A 19,371-nucleotide genomic window follows, 5' to 3' on the forward strand; every position below is an offset into this window, starting at 1 on the left:
ATGGAGGGGCTGGTGGCCAGGGAGTGTCCAGACAGCTCTACTAAAGGGGAGTCAGATACAGTCCCACAAAACAACTCTACAGGGTGGTGAGATATATATTTTATGCAGTTTTGATTGTGAGAGCCCTAGTGAGTAAGATTTATATTACATGATGTCAATTAAACTTGGAACTTGAATATACACAGGAGAAGTTTAGATTCATTGTCTCCTATTTTTACATACAAAACTATTGACTAGACCGCTGGGTACTGTATGTTAATTCAAACATCTCTGATACATACTGTATGTAAACCCTATCTGTCTGCAGGTGTTGTGACTCTGTCTGTCTGCCGTGTGGAGATGGGAAGGACATGTTGGCTGTATACAGAACACTGGGGCCTTACATCCGGAATGTCAGCCTGGCCGTACTGACTGACACAGTGCACTCTGGGATGCCTTTCCTCTTGGAGGTTTCTGGATACCTGGCGGCTCCTCCCACTCAGCCAATAGGTTAGTTAAGCTTTTTATCAATCCACTATTTATCAACCCACTATTCATCAATCCACTATTCATCAATCCACTATTCATCAATCCACTATTCATCAATCCACTATTTATCAATCCACTATTCATCAATCCACTATTCATCAATCCACTATTCATCCATCCACTATTTATCAAATCACTATTCATCAATCCACTATTCATCAATCCACTATTCATCAATCCACTATTTATCAATCCACTATTCATCAATCCACTATTCATCAATCCACTATTTATCAATCCACTATTCATCAATCCACTATTCATCAATCCACTATTTATCAAATCACTATTCATCAATCCACTATTCATCAAACCACTATTCATCAATCCACTATTTATCAATCCACTATTCATCAATCCACTATTCATCAATCCACTATTCATCAATCCACTATTTATCAATCCACTATTCATCAATCCACTATTTATCAATCCACTATTTATCAATCCACATTACCTGGTTTTATAGAAGTTACAGTGTAAAATGGTAATTACATATGAATAACCTCATAATTGACTGATTAGTTGATGTGTTGTTTGTTGGTTATGATTGGACCGTTGTGTGGTTGTCAGGGATATATGGCCTGGAAGGAGAGAACCTATCGTCTGTGGACGTTCAATTCAGTGGGAAGGGCCACAAAGATCAAAGTTCACACACCGTCATCGTCCAGGACGATGGCTTCTTCACCTTCTCCTCTGATTGGATGCTGGAAAACCCTGGAACATACCAAATTAGTATGTCAAAACAAATAGATGTTTTATTTTTTATTCATGGGAATAAGAAATGTTACATCTCACATTCTCCACTCTCCCTCTCTAGAGATCTCAGTCTCCAACCTCCTCTCCCAGCTCTTCTCCTCCCTCTATCTCTCCGTCTTGCGTCCCTCTCCAGAGGGGTTGGAGGTCAGCCTGGTCCAGGGGCAAGGGGGTACCCCCTACTGCCTGCCCTACCCAGCCCAGGACACACTATCCCAGGCTCTGGAGAAGGCCTACCTGGGTGATATCCTCACCCTCCAGGCATATGTAGGAGCTGGAATCAGGCTGCAGTTCCACTGGAGATTCTTCAGTGATGCTGAAAAGGAAGAGGAAGAGGAGGGGAAGAGGAGGGATGTAAAGATAGACTGCCTTCCTGATTCTGATTGTCTGAGCAGCACTGTGGTGAGAGATTTACACCACATCTGACTTGGGCTTTTCTAGGGGTCAAAACTTTTCGTTCACTGTTATGATATCATGACAATTGGACTATTCTATATTTTCAGAACCAACTGTTTAAAACTGAGGGGATTCACACTGTCAAGGTCAATGCTTCCAATATATATGGCTGGACTGAGAAAACCATCCATATTGTGAGTAGTCTGCCACTATGTTACTTTCAGTGAAGCACTAACTTATAAACAGTCTGTTAACATTTTACAGGTGGAATGAGTAACACATTCAGTTTGATAGCTCTACCTGATTTCTTCAGACTCCACTTGTAATAGGGGTGCTCTTTCTCTGTGTACAGGCGGTGGTGAGGCGGGTTGTGTGTGATTTGACTCTGGAGAGTCGGTCTGGGTACCATCTGGCTGCTGGTCAGAACATTTCTGTGGACCTGCAGCTCTACACCACGCAGAGACAGAGCCTACTGCTCAACCTCACACTGACCTACCAGGGAAAACACAGCGTCAACCAAGACCATGTCCACAACCTCAACCAAACCTTCAACCATGACGATGCTGACCATGAAAACAATCAAAACCATGACCAAACAGAAGATCACAACCTCAATCAAAACCAAACCTACAACTTTACCCTAGCACTTGAACTCAACCACAACCAAACCCACGGTCATGACAATGACGATCACACCGTGCCCCTCCGATTCACCCACACCCTCTCCCTGTCCTCCTACCCCCAGCCCTCCAGCCCCCTGCACCTCCGCTCCTCCTATGGCCAGACCAGCTGCCACCTCCAGTTCCACCTGCACTACCCCCTCCCCTCCACCGTGGGACAGTATACCCTCTCAGCCACAGTCTTCTCCCTCTCTGATCCTGCTGTGCCGCTACTCTCCGCCTGTCTCCCTTGTCCCCTGGTGGTGTACGACCGCATACGCACCCTCTGGCCAGCTGGAACGTGGAGCTCTGTGGTTCAGTCACGGTCAGAACTCAACCTCACGGTCACCAGCCAGGCTGACTGTATGGGTTCTAAGGTGCTTTGGACAGTTGCTAGGGGCAACACCACTGTGTTCAACAGGATCACGGAGGCCTGGACCGTGACCATGACATTCTCGATCGCAGGGACCTATCTGGTCACGGTCAAAGCCTTCAACCCAATCAGCTGGGTTGGCTTCCACACACACTTCCTGGTCCAAGATCCAGTCGGCGAATTGTTGTTGAATGTTCCAAGAGTGGTCACGGTCGACTGTCCGACCGCAGCGTTGTTCACCATCACAACAGGGTCGAACATGTCTGTGGTGGTGTTAACGAACACATCCGTTCTGTACCAGAACAACAACTACACAGCAGGGGAGGAGGTGTCCGTGGGTTTGTTGTTTGACTGTACTGGGACCACTGAGGTTGAGGTCAGAGCTGAGAACCTAGTCTCCTCTGAGAACAGGTCCGTGAACGTGTGTGTTCAGCTGGTCAGGAAGTGGTCACACACGGTCACCATGGATATAACTCTACCACCGGTCACTGGGCCGAGCCTAGCCCTCAGTACCAAGGTAAATGGTAAGGAAAAATGTAATTCTCAAGTACTTTACTCTGATTCACCATAATATGTCTATGTTTGTGTGAATGTTTAAAGCTTTTCAACTGTTTTTTCAACTGTTTTAAGATGGTGTGCCTGAACAGAAGGACACTTGGGCAGAGTAACATTAGAAACTGCCAAGACTGGGGCAGAGTAACATTAGAAACTGCCAAGACTGGGGCAGAGTAACATTAGAAACTGCCAAGACTGGGGCAGAGTAACATTAGAAACTGCCAAGACTGGGGCAGAGTAACATTAGAAACTGCCAAGACTGGGGCAGAGTAACATTAGAAACTGCCAAGACTGGGGCAGAGTAACATTAGAAACTGCCAAGACTGGGGCAGAGTAACATTAGAAACTGCCAAGACTGGGGCAGAGTAACATTAAAAAGTTCCTTACCTGGCTTTCCCCCTCCAATAATTCCTGCATTCTTGATTGCTGTCCAACTAAACCTGTACTTCAACATCAGATTTGTAATAAGGCTTTAGTGGAATTCCTCTCAAGCACAGTCTGATAATCTGATCCTCGCTCCTTCTCACTACATGAAGAAACTAGAAGGGACGGAAGCCAGGGGCTTTTTACTACCCTGTCCTCTATAGCATGGTCATCTAGTAACTACCCTGTCCTCTATAGCATGGTCATCTAGTAACTACCCTGTCCTCTATAGCATGGTCATCTAGTAACTACCCTGTCCTCTATAGCATGGTCATCTAGTAACTACCCTGTCCTCTATAGCATGGTCATCTAGTAACTACCCTGTCCTCTATAGCATGGTCATCTAGTAACTACCCTGTCCTCTATAGCATGGTCATCTAGTAACTACCCTGTCCTCTATAGCATGGTCATCTAGTAACTACCCTGTCCTCTATAGCATGGTCATCTAGTAACTACCCTGTCCTCTATAGCATGGTCATCTAGTAACTACCCTGTCCTCTATAGCATGGTCATCTAGTAACTACCCTGTCCTCTATAGCATGGTCATCTAGTAACTACCCTGTCCTCTATAGCATGGTCATCTAGTAACTACCCTGTCCTCTATAGCATGGTCATCTAGTAACTACCCTGTCCTCTATAGCATGGTCATCTAGTAACTACCCTGTCCTCTATAGCATGGTCATCTAGTAACTACCCTGTCCTCTATAGCATGGTCATCTAGTAACTACCCTGTCCTCTATAGCATGGTCATCTAGTAACTACCCTGTCCTCTATAGCATGGTCATCTAGTAACTACCCTGTCCTCTATAGCATGGTCATCTAGTAACTACCCTGTCCTCTATAGCATGGTCATCTAGTAACTACCCTGTCCTCTATAGCATGGTCATCTAGTAACTACCCTGTCCTCTATAGCATGGTCATCTAGTAACTACCCTGTCCTCTATAGCATGGTCATCTAGTAACTACCCTGTCCTCTATAGCATGGTCATCTAGTAACTACCCTGTCCTCTATAGCATGGTCATCTAGTAACTACCCTGTCCTCTATAGCATGGTCATCTAGTAACTACCCTGTCCTCTATAGCATGGTCATCTAGTAACTACCCTGTCCTCTATAGCATGGTCATCTAGTAACTACCCTGTCCTCTATAGCATGGTCATCTAGTAACTACCCTGTCCTCTATAGCATGGTCATCTAGTAACTACCCTGTCCTCTATAGCATGGTCATCTAGTAACTACCCTGTCCTCTATAGCATGGTCATCTAGTAACTACCCTGTCCTCTATAGCATGGTCATCTAGTAACTACCCTGTCCTCTATAGCATGGTCATCTAGTAACTACCCTGTCCTCTATAGCATGGTCATCTAGTAACTACCCTGTCCTCTATAGCATGGTCATCTAGTAACTACCCTGTCCTCTATAGCATGGTCATCTAGTAACTACCCTGTCCTCTATAGCATGGTCATCTAGTAACTACCCTGTCCTCTATAGCATGGTCATCTAGTAACTACCCTGTCCTCTATAGCATGGTCATCTAGTAACTACCCTGTCCTCTATAGCATGGTCATCTAGTAACTACCCTGTCCTCTATAGCATGGTCATCTAGTAACTACCCTGTCCTCTATAGCATGGTCATCTAGTAACTACCCTGTCCTCTATAGCATGGTCATCTAGTAACTACCCTGTCCTCTATAGCATGGTCATCTAGTAACTACCCTGTCCTCTATAGCATGGTCATCTAGTAACTACCCTGTCCTCTATAGCATGGTCATCTAGTAACTACCCTGTCCTCTATAGCATGGTCATCTAGTAACTACCCTGTCCTCTATAGCATGGTCATCTAGTAACTACCCTGTCCTCTATAGCATGGTCATCTAGTAACTACCCTGTCCTCTATAGCATGGTCATCTAGTAACTACCCTGTCCTCTATAGCATGGTCATCTAGTAACTACCCTGTCCTCTATAGCATGGTCATCTAGTAACTACCCTGTCCTCTATAGCATGGTCATCTAGTAACTACCCTGTCCTCTATAGCATGGTCATCTAGTAACTACCCTGTCCTCTATAGCATGGTCATCTAGTAACTACCCTGTCCTCTATAGCATGGTCATCTAGTAACTACCCTGTCCTCTATAGCATGGTCATCTAGTAACTACCCTGTCCTCTATAGCATGGTCATCTAGTAACTACCCTGTCCTCTATAGCATGGTCATCTAGTAACTACCCTGTCCTCTATAGCATGGTCATCTAGTAACTACCCTGTCCTCTATAGCATGGTCATCTAGTAACTACCCTGTCCTCTATAGCATGGTCATCTAGTAACTACCCTGTCCTCTCTAACATGGTCATCTAGTAACTACCCTGTCCTCTATAGCATGGTCATCTAGTAACTACCCTGTCCTCTATAGCATGGTCATCTAGTAACTACCCTGTCCTCTATAGCATGGTCATCTAGTAACTACCCTGTCCTCTATAGCATGGTCATCTAGTAACTACCCTGTCCTCTATAGCATGGTCATCTAGTAACTACCCTGTCCTCTATAGCATGGTCATCTAGTAACTACCCTGTCCTCTATAGCATGGTCATCTAGTAACTACCCTGTCCTCTATAGCATGGTCATCTAGTAACTACCCTGTCCTCTATAGCATGGTCATCTAGTAACTACCCTGTCCTCTATAGCATGGTCATCTAGTAACTACCCTGTCCTCTATAGCATGGTCATCTAGTAACTACCCTGTCCTCTATAGCATGGTCATCTAGTAACTACCCTGTCCTCTATAGCATGGTCATCTAGTAACTACCCTGTCCTCTATAGCATGGTCATCTAGTAACTACCCTGTCCTCTATAGCATGGTCATCTAGTAACTACCCTGTCCTCTATAGCATGGTCATCTAGTAACTACCCTGTCCTCTATAGCATGGTCATCTAGTAACTACCCTGTCCTCTATAGCATGGTCATCTAGTAACTACCCTGTCCTCTATAGCATGGTCATCTAGTAACTACCCTGTCCTCTATAGCATGGTCATCTAGTAACTACCCTGTCCTCTATAGCATGGTCATCTAGTAACTACCCTGTCCTCTATAGCATGGTCATCTAGTAACTACCCTGTCCTCTATAGCATGGTCATCTAGTAACTACCCTGTCCTCTATAGCATGGTCATCTAGTAACTACCCTGTCCTCTATAGCATGGTCATCTAGTAACTACCCTGTCCTCTATAGCATGGTCATCTAGTAACTACCCTGTCCTCTATAGCATGGTCATCTAGTAACTACCCTGTCCTCTATAGCATGGTCATCTAGTAACTACCCTGTCCTCTATAGCATGGTCATCTAGTAACTACCCTGTCCTCTATAGCATGGTCATCTAGTAACTACCCTGTCCTCTATAGCATGGTCATCTAGTAACTACCCTGTCCTCTATAGCATGGTCATCTAGTAACTACCCTGTCCTCTATAGCATGGTCATCTAGTAACTACCCTGTCCTCTATAGCATGGTCATCTAGTAACTACCCTGTCCTCTATAGCATGGTCATCTAGTAACTACCCTGTCCTCTATAGCATGGTCATCTAGTAACTACCCTGTCCTCTATAGCATGGTCATCTAGTAACTACCCTGTCCTCTATAGCATGGTCATCTAGTAACTACCCTGTCCTCTATAGCATGGTCATCTAGTAACTACCCTGTCCTCTATAGCATGGTCATCTAGTAACTACCCTGTCCTCTATAGCATGGTCATCTAGTAACTACCCTGTCCTCTATAGCATGGTCATCTAGTAACTACCCTGTCCTCTATAGCATGGTCATCTAGTAACTACCCTGTCCTCTATAGCATGGTCATCTAGTAACTACCCTGTCCTCTATAGCATGGTCATCTAGTAACTACCCTGTCCTCTATAGCATGGTCGTCTAGTAACTACCCTGTCCTCTCTAGCATGGTCATCTAGTAACTACCCTGTCCTCTATAGCATGGTCATCTAGTAACTACCCTGTCCTCTATAGCATGGTCATCTAGTAACTACCCTGTCCTCTATAGCATGGTCATCTAGTAACTACCCTGTCCTCTATAGCATGGTCATCTAGTAACTACCCTGTCCTCTCTAGCATGGTCATCTAGTAACTACCCTGTCCTCTATAGCATGGTCATCTAGTAACTACCCTGTCCTCTATAGCATGGTCATCTAGTAACTACCCTGTCCTCTATAGCATGGTCATCTAGTAACTACCCTGTCCTCTATAGCATGGTCATCTAGTAACTACCCTGTCCTCTATAGCATGGTCATCTAGTAACTACCCTGTCCTCTATAGCATGGTCATCTAGTAACTACCCTGTCCTCTATAGCATGGTCATCTAGTAACTACCCTGTCCTCTATAGCATGGTCATCTAGTAACTACCCTGTCCTCTATAGCATGGTCATCTAGTAACTACCCTGTCCTCTATAGCATGGTCATCTAGTAACTACCCTGTCCTCTATAGCATGGTCATCTAGTAACTACCCTCTAGCTGACTTTTACTTCCTCTAAATCAGCAGTTTTGATATTAGCACACGAGGTAACCACGGAGGAGCCAATTGGTGACGTCCTCTTGGTGTTGGCCACATCTGCCGTGATCCGATTAGCTGACTTCATCAAAGCAACAGCGATCGTGGTCAGAGGCGGGGCCTTGGTGTTTGAGTGGCAGGTGTCTCTCCCAGAACTCACCACTCACAGTCACACAGACAGGTAAGTCCATCCCCTGAAGATATTTACTGTCACAGTATTTACTGTCACAGAAAGTACTTTTTTCTAACCTTGTTTTTCGCCCTACTGTTTCTCTTTCTCTTTTTTGGTTTTATGTTTTCCCTTTTCTGTCTGTCTGTCTGTCTGTCTGTCTGTCTGTCTGTCTGTCTGTCTGTCTGTCTGTCTGTCTGTCTGTCTGTCTGTCTGTCTGTCTGTCTGTCTGTCTGTCTGTCTGTCTGTCTGTCTGTCTGTCTGTCTGTCTGTCTGTCTGTCTGTCTCTCTCTCTCTCTCTCTCTCTCTCTCACTCCACCCCACTCCCTCAATCTATTCATCCCTCCTTCCATCTCTCTCTCTGTCCCAGGAACACCAGTGTGAGCTCCCTTCATCACCAGGCAGTCGTTCCAGGGATGTATAACATTACCGTGACAACCTACTGTCCCCTGGGCCACACCTCAGTCAGCCGACACCTAGAGGTCAGGGTTCATGGCCCCGTGGGTCACGTTCAGGTCCAGTACCCATTTGGGTTGGATTGGGCGGCGCTCCACCTGCAAGCTGTTGGGACCTACGCCACATCCCTCCTCCTGTTCAGAGGACACTCCTTCTCCCACAGCGGCCATTTTCTTTTTGACTTCGGAGACGGGTTGCCAACTTCATATGTGAACGGTGTCTCTCATTTGCTGGGAAAGACAACATCCACCTATCACCAGTTCACTAAAGGTAAACAAGTAATTATGTTTGCAAATTGAAATAAAAATAAAAACAATACCTTACATTCTCCTGAAATTCGGCATGAAGACATTTTGGACACACTGTAATAGTCGATATTTGTCAAACTGTTGAATCTTTATTGCATCCCCAGAGGGAGTGTTCCAGATCAGAGTGTGGGCCTATAATGAGTTCTACAGAAGTATGGCTACGGAACATGTGTTCTATGTAGAGAAGGTTCCAGCGGGTCTAGAACTCTCTGCCAACTCAAGTGTGGTCCATAAGAACCAGGTGGTTCTCTTTGAGGCTCTGTTAGAACAGGGAACTAACGTCTCCTACACCTGGAGTATGGGAGACCAGACCACCTATGTCAATGCAGGTATAAACCAGGACTGGATGTGATAACAGGTTCTCATACTTACAGACCAGACAAAATGGATTATGGAATATACTGAATAACATCACAATTCATCAATATCAGTTTGGAATCTATAGTATTTTGTGTGAATATAATTCTGTGTGCGTTATCTGTGTGTGTGAATATAATTCTGTGTGCTTTATCTGTGTGTGTGAATATAATTCTGTGTACTTTATCTCTCTCTGTGTGTGTGTGTGTGTGTGTGTGTGTGTGTGTGTGTGTGTGTGTGTCTCCAGGTGCTGTAGTGTCCCACATGTTCCTGTCTGTGGGTGCGTTTGAGGTGTGTGTGTTGGCTGAGAACAAAGTGGGGAGTGTGAGCCACTGTGTCCCCGTCTCTGTGCTGAACCGGATGCAATGTGCGTATGACATATGACGTCCTATCTATGTCAGAAACAGGTACTGTAAGTTCTGAAATCATTCATTCATGAAATGTAATATTTATTTCCTGTATGTCATTTGTCTTTCCCAGCTGTGAGTATCCACACAGAGAAGCAGGCGTATGCCACAAACACTGATATAACATTCCAGGCCCAGACAGAAGCACCGGACCCTGTGGAATTCCTCTGGCACTTTGGAGATTCCCGACCACTTCGGACCACGTCACGCTCCTTCAAAAAGACATACCACACACCTGACAGGTTCTCACCCATCTCTTCGATGAGCACAATTAATCAGTGATGAGTCATAATCAGTAGGCACATAATCAGTAGGCACATAATCAGTAGGCACATAATCAGGAGGCACATAATCAGTAGGCACATAATCAGTAGGCACATGGTCACACACATGTTTGATATTTCCAGAACAAATACACCCTATAGAGTTGTCAGATGTACAAATCTAGTCTACTCCTCCCTGTCCTCCCAGGTACAGTGTGGTGGTGGTAGCCTCCAACGGGCTGAGCTCCTTCACCTCCGAGGTGCATCCTGTCCTGGTCCAGATTGCTGTGCGTCCTAACAGATTGCTCTTCCAGCCGTCTGTGGTTCTGAAGCACACCGCCAGCTTCACCTGTAGGGTCAACTCTGGAACCAACCTTTCCTTCTCCTGGAGCTTTGGAGACGGAACCTCCAGGACGGGAGGGAACACAGAACAGCATGTGTTCCACAGGTCAGACGGAACCTTCTAGAAACTTCTATTAAAGGTGCAATCTGTAACTGTCCTACCCAATCAATGGTGTTGCCCCTGCACTAGATTGTGAACTGATTGCAGTCTTGGTGAATGTGACAGATGGTGACATAACATGGCATAGTGTGTGACTGTTCCCCATGCAGGACAGGAGAGTTCACGGTTGAGGTGACCGTGTCTAACCTGGTCAGCTCTGCCTCCCTGACTGCACAGATGTTTGTGGTCGACCGCCCCTGTAAACCTCCAGCTGTTAAAAACATGGGACCGCTCAAGATACAGGTAAGAGTGTTACTGAGAGACTGAAGGTTTGGACCTGTTGGCATAAGGATTTGGACTGACAGACACAGGGTCATATTCAGACTGACCCCAAATTCCCCCTCCTCTCCTCTCCAGGTACGGAGGTATGAGCCAGTGGGTCTGGGGGTGACGTATGAGGCAGAGGTCCAGTGTGATGTGTTCCAGGGTCTGGAGTACAACTGGTCTCTATATACATCTACAGGCCTGCCTGTACCTCTACCTCCTGTTGACACAGACAGACAGAGCATCACCCTACCCAGCCACTTCCTACACTATGGTATCTACACCGCTATAGCTAGGGTGAGTGGAATCAAAACAGAATACACACATTCTGTAATACTATATGTTGTCAATATGTATGTTGCTAGCACTTTTCATTGAAAACCTGGCAAAATAGTATCGTTTTTATAATGATGTTATCATAACGTTGTCCTGTGGTTGTGTGTAGGTCCAGATCGTGGGCAGTGTGGTGTACAGTAACTACAGTGTATGTGTGGAGGTGGTGCCCAGTCCTCTGGTCTCCTTCATCCATGGAGGCACCAACGTGTTCCTCAGCAGCAGAAACAGCAGCGTTATCTCCCTCAACGGACAACTCTCCTATGACCCCGACTACCCCATGAACCACCTCAGGTAGCTACAGCAGTAACACTGGCTGTCAGTCTGTCAGTAGCCTACAAAAGCCTACATACACACCAGTTCTCCAGGAGAAAGGTTGGCCAGCCCTACTGCTCTTAGAGCTTGTTTTGGGATTGGCCATTTAATGAAATGGAGCCATTCTAATGTTACTAAATCCCTCCCCCTTACAGCTATAGCTGGACCTGTAAGCCAGTCAGTGCCATCGACAGCTCCTGTTTCGATCAATATGTGCCCACCTCCTTCTCTGTGATCGTGTTTCCAGTGGGGTTCCTGAAACGGGACTTTGACCAGTTCAGGTTCACGCTCACGGTCCAGAGTGGAGAACGCTCATCTACAGCTGACACCTTCATCACGGTCACACCCAGCCTGCTCAGGTGGGGATCACTTTGATGTTCATTTACTTTTTGTACACTCCCCTCCATATGTATTTGGACAGTGAAGTATTTAGCTAGCATTTTAGATTTGAGATATAATGTTTTTCATGAGGTGGCGGTACAGAATGTCAGCTTTTATTTGAGGGTGTTTTCATACATATCTGTTTTACTGTTTAGCAATGAAAGAACTTCATGTATCTCATAAATTTATTGATTTGACTGATACACACTGATAATCCATCTCTCTCTCTCCTCTCTCTGTCTTTCTCTCTTCTCTTCTCTCTCTCTCTCTGTCTCTCTCTTTCTCTCGCTCTCCTCTCTCTTTTCTCTCTTTTCTCTCTCTCTCTCTCTCTCTGTCTTCTCTCTCTGTCTCTCTCTCTCTCCTCTCTTTTCTCTCTCTGTCTCTCTCTCTCTCTCTCTCACTCTGTATTCTCTCTCTCTCTGTCCTCTCTCTCTCTATCTCTCTCTGTCTCTCTAATTCAAATTCAAATTCAGATTGCTTTATTGGCATGAAATACAATTTGTAGATATTTCCAAAGCAGTATAGTGTACAGCATTTCAGTAAATACAATAAGTACAATGCAATAAGGATAATGAAATATACAGTTAATTTCAGTAGTAATAATAATAATAGTACATATAATCATGTATACAGGTACAACACTACTGCTGTTGTATTGTGTAATCTTCGACCGATGAATGTAATGAAATAAAAATAAGATTATAAAAATAAAAATGAAGAATGTCTAATAAATAAACAACAACATGTACATGATGGTGGTTCCACTATGTATTACCAGTAAGTTATATACAATGTAAATACTTCAGCGAGTGGCGCAGAGGTCTAAGGCACTGCTTCTCAGTGCTAGAGGCGTCACTACAGACCCTGGTTCGATTCCAGGCTTATCACAACCGGCTGTGATTGGGAGTCCCATAGGGTGGCGCACAATTGGCCCAGTGTCGTTAGGGTTTGGCCAGGGTAGGCCGTCATTGTATATAACAATTTGTTCTTAACTGACTTGTCTAGTTAAAAAAAGGTCTCTCTATGGCAATCATATACATATCTGGCAGAAATATTTGTGGTTTCTCCCTCACCCAGAATAATTCCAAGTTTTATGTCATTAGTAAATGCACAGAAGATGGGAATTGATTGAGATATTTTCTTAAAAAATATGATCTTATTTGGGAGTATTTCTCACAGTAGAGGAAAAAGTGCATCTCTGTCTCTACCTCCCCTGTCGTGCAGTGACCACATAGACACTCCCCTTTGAGGTAGCCATGTCTTTTTGTGATTCCCTTTTTCTATAGCCAATTGGTAGTCGCTAGGCCTGTACTTGGTCAGGATCTGTCTCTGTTTTGGATCTCTGACAGAGTACAGATATTCTGCAAATTTGTATTCTGTTTTGAGGGCCAAATATCAATTTAGTTTAGTCTGTACCAATTTTTCAAATAGGAGGTTTTCATTTCTTGTAACGGCTGTTGAATGGAGTAGACCAAGGCGCAGTGTGGTTAGTGCTCATCTTTGTAATTTAATGGAAAACGAGAACACTTTACAATTAAACAAAAGACAACAGCCAAACAGTTCTGTCAGGTAACAAATGACTAAACAGAAAAATATCTACCCACAAAACCCAAAGGAAAAACAGGCTGCCTAAGTATGACTCCCAATCAGTGACAATGATGTACAGCTGTCCCTGATTGAGAGTCATACCAGGCCAAAACAAAGAAATAGAAAAAAGGACATAGAATGCCAACCCAAATCACACCCTGACCAAACCTAAATAGAGACATAAAAAGGCTCTCTCAGGTCAGGGCGTGACATTTCTGTAGCAACTTGATTGATTTCCCTCTGTGTTTGGATAATAGGGTGGTTTAGTGCTTTTAACAGATGACATAGGGAACTCTCTTCAGGGTTCAGCTCTTGGGTTTCAAGTGCTTTGAATTGTAAGGATGTTTTGGGGCTTCATTTCAAATGGTGTAAGAATGTTAGTGTCCTTTTCTACAGATTTACAATTAAAGGGAATCTTCAAAGTTCCGCTCTGCATGCATTATTTGGTACTTTCTTTAGGATATTTAGGATAATCCTGCAGAATTCTGTATGTAGATTTTCTATTGGGTTTTTCTCCCCAAAAAATGCTTGGCAGGAATTTTCACCAAATCCACTGGAGGCAGTGATTTTTTTGTCCCAGGTAGTTGTACCGTTGGGCATGTTCAACCATGGTATTTCTTCATTTGGAGGAGTGTCCGCTGCTCTGATTCCTGGTCTTTTTCTGGAAAATCAGGACTGGTTTTCTGAATGTTGATTGTCCAGTTGATGCTGTATTCCTAAAGAATGTTAAGTTGTTCCTGTAGACCTTGATCTGTTGGTGACAGTAGGACAAAGTCATCTGCGTTGAGCAGGAATCTGACCTCTTCATCTTTGACGGTGTCCAGGGGCTGCAGATTGGTCCAACAACATTGCTAGTTTGTTGATGTAGACGTTGAACATGGTTGGACTTAAAATACACACATTCTCACCCCTCCCCCTAGTGCAAAAAACGATGTTATTTTATTGTTCCGTTTAATACTACATGTGTTGTTCAAATAAATAGATTTGATGATGTCGTATAATTTATCCCCAACGCCGCTTTGGAGGCTTTCGTAATATAATCCATCATGCCATATGGAATCAAAAGCATTCTTAAAATCAACAAAACTTTCAAATACTTTTCCTCTACTTTTTCCTGATGAACAAGCTGGTTTATTACTGTGTGTATTGTGTGTATTTGGTCTGTTATTCTGTGTTTGGATAGAAATGCCAATTCGTTTTGTTGCTGAGAGCGTTATGTTGTCTTAGGAAGGTCTGTATTCTGCCATTGACAATACAGCAAAACAGTTTCCCCATGTTACTAGTGACACACATTCCCCTATAACTATTAGGGTTTAATTTGTTACCTTTTTTTATACATGGGGGTTATGAGCCCCTGGTTCCAAATATCATGGAAGCAGCCACTCTCCAAAACCAGGCTGAATAGTTTTAATAAGGCATCCTGCAGCTCAGAAGTACTGTGTTTAAGCATTTCATTCCTGATGCTGTCAGGGCCACATGCATTTCCAGGTTTAAGGATTTGTATTTTCTTCCAAAGTTCAGCCTGTGTCATTTGTTAGTTAATTGGGTTCTGGTTTTTTATAATTGTGTGATCTAGGGTCCTGAGTTTTTCTTGCCTATTTTTTGGCTTTAAAGTAAGGTCTTCTGATGGTATCATTCCATAGAGACTTTCAAAATGATCTTTCCACGTGTTGCCAGTTTCTCATGATCTAAGAGTCCTTTAGGTGCCTTTTGACAAACTCCAAGCGGGCTGTCGTGTACCTTTTACTGAGGAGTGGCTTTCGTCTGGCCACTCTAACATAAAGGCCTGATTGGTGGATTGCTGCAGAGATGGTTCTCCTTCTGGAAAGTTCTCCCATCTCCACTGAGGAACTCTGGAGCTTTGTCAGAGTGACCATCGGGTTCTTGGTCACCTCCCTGAGAAAGGCCCTTCTCCCTGACTGCTCAGTTTTTCCGGGCGGCCAGCTCTAGGAAGAGTCTTGGTGGTACCAAACTTCTTACATTAAAGAATGATGGAGGCCACTGTGTTCTTGGGGACCTTCAATGCTGCAGACATTTTTTGGTACCCTTCCCCAGATCTGTGCCTCGACACAATCCTGTCTCGGAGCTCCACGGACAATTCCTTCGACGTCATGGCTTAGTTTTTGCTCTGACATGCACTGTCAACTGTAGGACCTTATATAGCCTTTCCAAATCATGTCCAATCAATAGAATATACCACAGGTGGACTTCAATCAAGTTGTAGAAACAGCTCAAGGATGATCAATGGAAACAGGATGCACCTGAGCTCAATTTCGAGTCTCATAGCAAAGGGTCTGAATACTTATGTAAATAAGGTGTTTTCATTTTTAATACATTTGCAAACATTTCTAAAAACCTGTTTTCACTTTGTCATTATGGGGTATTGTGTGTAGATGGCTGAGGATTTTTTATTTAATCAATTTTAGAATAAGAGTGTAACGTATCAAAGTGTGAAAAAATTAAAGGGGTCTGTATATTTTCCGTATGTCAGGGATGTTTGGGCTGAATGTACTTGAAAGGAAGTTGTTGATACAGGTTGTAATTTCTGGGCTGTGCAATGCTGTGTTGAAGTGTGTTGCGCTCTCAAGGGCCCATCTGTACGTTTTATTTAGATTTTGTGTGGTCTTTGGGTAGAGAAGTCTTTTAAAAAATACATTCATCTGGCAGTGGTCTGACAGTGGTGTTTTTGGTCTGACAGTGAATGCACTAATGGAGGAAGGGTCCAATTCAACAACACTGGTACCAAGACCTGAGCAGTAGGTGAACCAAAGAATCCCCTCTAATCCTGCCATTAAGAAAATACAGGCCTAAGGCTCCTTTCCATTTTTGTTCACTTCCTGATCAGGGCTATTTCTATTACTACTAATGGGACTTGGGTATAAGGAGGGATGTCCAAATATATGTCTATTACCCTCAGGGTCTACACATTCAGGTTCAGAGCCTGTTCTAGCATTAAAAACCCCACAGAAAAACACATTTCCCTCAGGTTGAAACTGGTTGGTCTCTCTTTGGAGATGATCATAAAACTGATCATCATAGTGAGATGAATCTGAGGGAGAAGCATACACCGCATCTATATATAAATCATTGTGCCTTTGTTGAGTTTTAACCAAATGTGGGTGTTACCCTTTTTGATCTGGTTCAGTGAGTCCCTGCCCTGTTTTATGTTTTAATGATAGCCTGAAGGACATTGAGTATCTATATCACCACGACACCATGTTTCTAGAACTATTAATATGTCTTGACCTTTGGTGTTAAGAAAATATGGGTTTGTAGTCTTAAGACCTAAGGTAGAGGAGTACAAGCCCCGGATATTCCAAGAACTAATAGTTAATTATCTAATTTCATATAAGTATATATCTATATATCATTTGGTGAGAATAAAGTACATAGGAAATGAATACACACACAAATATAGAACAGGACAATCCAAACGTGTGTGTGTGAATAATGAAAACTAAACTAAATAAATCAATAAAAGTGTGTGTGTAATCAATACAATAAAATTATAGTAATAATCTCTCTCTCTCTGTCTCTATCTCTCTCTGTCTCTATCCCTGTCTCTATCTCTTTGTCTCTCTCTCTCGCTTTCTCTTTCTTTCGCTCTCTATCTCTATTTCTCGCTATCTATCTCTGTCTCTCTCTGTCGCTCTGTCTGTCTCGCTCTCTGTCTCGCTCTCTATTTCTCTCTATTTCTCTCTCACTCTGTCTCTCTCTCTGTCTCTCTCTCTGTCTCTCTCTCTATAGGAGAGTGTCAGTGTATTGTTACCAGTGCCAGGGGGACGCAGTGAACTGGGACCAGTCGTTCTCAGTCAGAGCAGTGTGTGATAGCTGTGGCCCCTCCCCCAGAACCATCAGCTACACCTGGACTCTCTACCTGGTCAACTCCTCCAGTAAGGTGGACACAGACGGTAAGATATAGATCCCTCACCATACAGACTACAGCAGGATAGGTCCGTAGACCAGTCCTTCTGATGTGTAGATCCAGCTAAGTGTATAATAAGAACTCTAAAGGCCTGAATTCCAAATGAATGGGAGAGACACAGGCCCTACACTACTCTTATACAGTAGAGTGTATCTGTGTGTAATACTGTGTTTAGAGTGAAGAGTGGGGTGTTATAGTGTGTGTATGTTAACCTCTGTGTCCTCTCTTTCAAGTCCCCTTCTGCCACAGTGTGGATCTGAGTTTTCCCTCCAACATCATTGGTGGCCCTACCTTTCCCCTGCCTCCAGCCCTGACTCTCACCCCTCCATCATCACCCCCGCACACACCCTCAACCACAGCCAGCGTGATGTCCTCATCCACAGAGATATCCTCAAATATGACATCAATCCCAGCCAGCTTGGTGACCGGTCTGATGTCATCAAACGTGACCAGCAATACTGAGATACAAACTACAACCCCCACAACACCCGACCCAGTCCCCGTGCCTCCCTTCCCCCCGTTGCCCCTCCCTTCTCCATCACCTGGTGGTCGCCCCCGGAAACAGAGGTCACAGGGGTCAGTAGAACTTCAGAGAATCAATAGCACAGCTGGGAACAACCCTTCACCAAACTCCTCCCCCGAGCCCATCTCTGTTCCAATCAGCTTCACTCCTGAATCACCTGAGCCAGGTAAGGGTTAAGAGTCACACAATTAAACATATTATCTTCTGCCGACTGCTTTTCTTTGATAGGTTTCGTAGCTCTGAAATATGTTGGTGTATATTTTAAAGTATATTTTATTTCAGACTTGGGAGGGTTTGACCCCGGTGGGCCCCCTTACCCCATCTCAGAGTACCCTGTAGTTACCTTTGACGACGGCAGCATCCTTTACTCTGCCCCCCTCGGCCAGAGTGACATCGTCGAGGTGTTCCCCATCGATCCCGATTTTCCCACTGACTACGACTTCCCTTTCCCCGTCCTGGAGAGTGGAGATGTGAGCGGACGTCCTGGTAAGGAAGATGAAGGGAATAAATGAATAGATGGATGGATATATTTACATCTTTACACTTCTCTTAGTTCAGTCCTCTTTGTGTTGCAGTTGAGGGCTTCTCTCCTGGACAGTCAGTCAGTGGTGGAGTGTTAGGACCCTTCCCTGGATCAGGTCAGTTAAGAGTTACCGGTATTATTGACATACAGTAGATTAAAGTAGCAAATCATTTTAGATCCACAACTATGGGACATTGAAAAGTCCTAGATGAAACATCTTGCTGTTTTGTTTCAGATCCCTCCACAGCAGAGACAAGCTGGGACCCCAATGGGACACTAGAACCGTCAGGATATCAGACAGGCAGCTATAACCTCACTGGTAATGCCACGCAGATTTATTTCAGTAGATGTACATATTGGATTGAATAACAGAAGTATTTTCTATAGACTCATAATTTGACAGAGATTTAGTTGTGAATGTCTGTCCTACAGATTATAATGTTCCCTTCCTGGGGATAGAGGAGGGAGACCCGGGAGTGTCAGTGGGCAGGCCAACAGGTAGGGCTCACCTGTGTTTGTGTGTTTGTGTGTGTGTTTACTGCTTGTGTTTATACTGTGGATGCCTGTGTGTGTTCTTGTATGTCTATCATCAGGTGTGGGTGGTGGTCGAGCTCAGAGGGTGACTCTCCTCCTGTCCCAGGATCAAGTGAGGATGAGGGGAGTAACCTGATGGACTCCAGCCCCTCGCTGGTGGTCCTTGACCCCACACTACTAGACCTGCCCAGAGAACTGTTAGAGCAGGAGCTGTTTGAGTCCTACACATACACAGGTAAACATCCATCAGCATGCAATCCACTTAACTACTGGACTGTGCAAACTGTG

The 19,371-nt window shown here is 44.3% G+C and overlaps 1 protein-coding gene and 1 long non-coding RNA gene across 2 annotated transcripts in view; both read left to right on the forward strand.

Moving 5' to 3' along the window:
• pkd1l1 (polycystin 1 like 1, transient receptor potential channel interacting) overlaps nt 1–19,371 on the forward strand; it is a 55,339-nt gene continuing 35,968 nt past the window's right edge. Inside the window, exons 1-23 of the mRNA XM_045702878.1 lie at nt 1–86; nt 308–489; nt 1,102–1,263; nt 1,349–1,686; nt 1,788–1,874; nt 2,033–3,236; nt 8,225–8,417; nt 8,776–9,131; nt 9,274–9,498; nt 9,774–9,893; nt 10,007–10,175; nt 10,405–10,644; nt 10,809–10,941; nt 11,056–11,259; nt 11,408–11,589; nt 11,766–11,969; nt 17,326–17,489; nt 17,737–18,192; nt 18,309–18,512; nt 18,602–18,664; nt 18,785–18,868; nt 18,982–19,027; nt 19,143–19,318. Of these exons, the coding sequence (XP_045558834.1) occupies nt 1–86; nt 308–489; nt 1,102–1,263; nt 1,349–1,686; nt 1,788–1,874; nt 2,033–3,236; nt 8,225–8,417; nt 8,776–9,131; nt 9,274–9,498; nt 9,774–9,893; nt 10,007–10,175; nt 10,405–10,644; nt 10,809–10,941; nt 11,056–11,259; nt 11,408–11,589; nt 11,766–11,969; nt 17,326–17,489; nt 17,737–18,192; nt 18,309–18,512; nt 18,602–18,664; nt 18,785–18,868; nt 18,982–19,027; nt 19,143–19,318 (5,278 nt within the window). The remainder of the gene's footprint in view (nt 87–307; nt 490–1,101; nt 1,264–1,348; nt 1,687–1,787; nt 1,875–2,032; nt 3,237–8,224; nt 8,418–8,775; nt 9,132–9,273; nt 9,499–9,773; nt 9,894–10,006; nt 10,176–10,404; nt 10,645–10,808; nt 10,942–11,055; nt 11,260–11,407; nt 11,590–11,765; nt 11,970–17,325; nt 17,490–17,736; nt 18,193–18,308; nt 18,513–18,601; nt 18,665–18,784; nt 18,869–18,981; nt 19,028–19,142; nt 19,319–19,371) is intronic.
• On the forward strand, nt 18,324–19,048 carry LOC123728983 (uncharacterized). Its single transcript, XR_006760673.1, has 4 exons — nt 18,324–18,512; nt 18,602–18,664; nt 18,785–18,868; nt 18,982–19,048. It is a non-coding gene; the product is annotated as an uncharacterized lncRNA (long non-coding RNA).

The sequence above is a fragment of the Salmo salar genome, chromosome ssa19 (assembly GCF_905237065.1).
Source record: "Salmo salar chromosome ssa19, Ssal_v3.1, whole genome shotgun sequence".
NCBI lineage: Eukaryota > Metazoa > Chordata > Actinopteri > Salmoniformes > Salmonidae > Salmo > Salmo salar.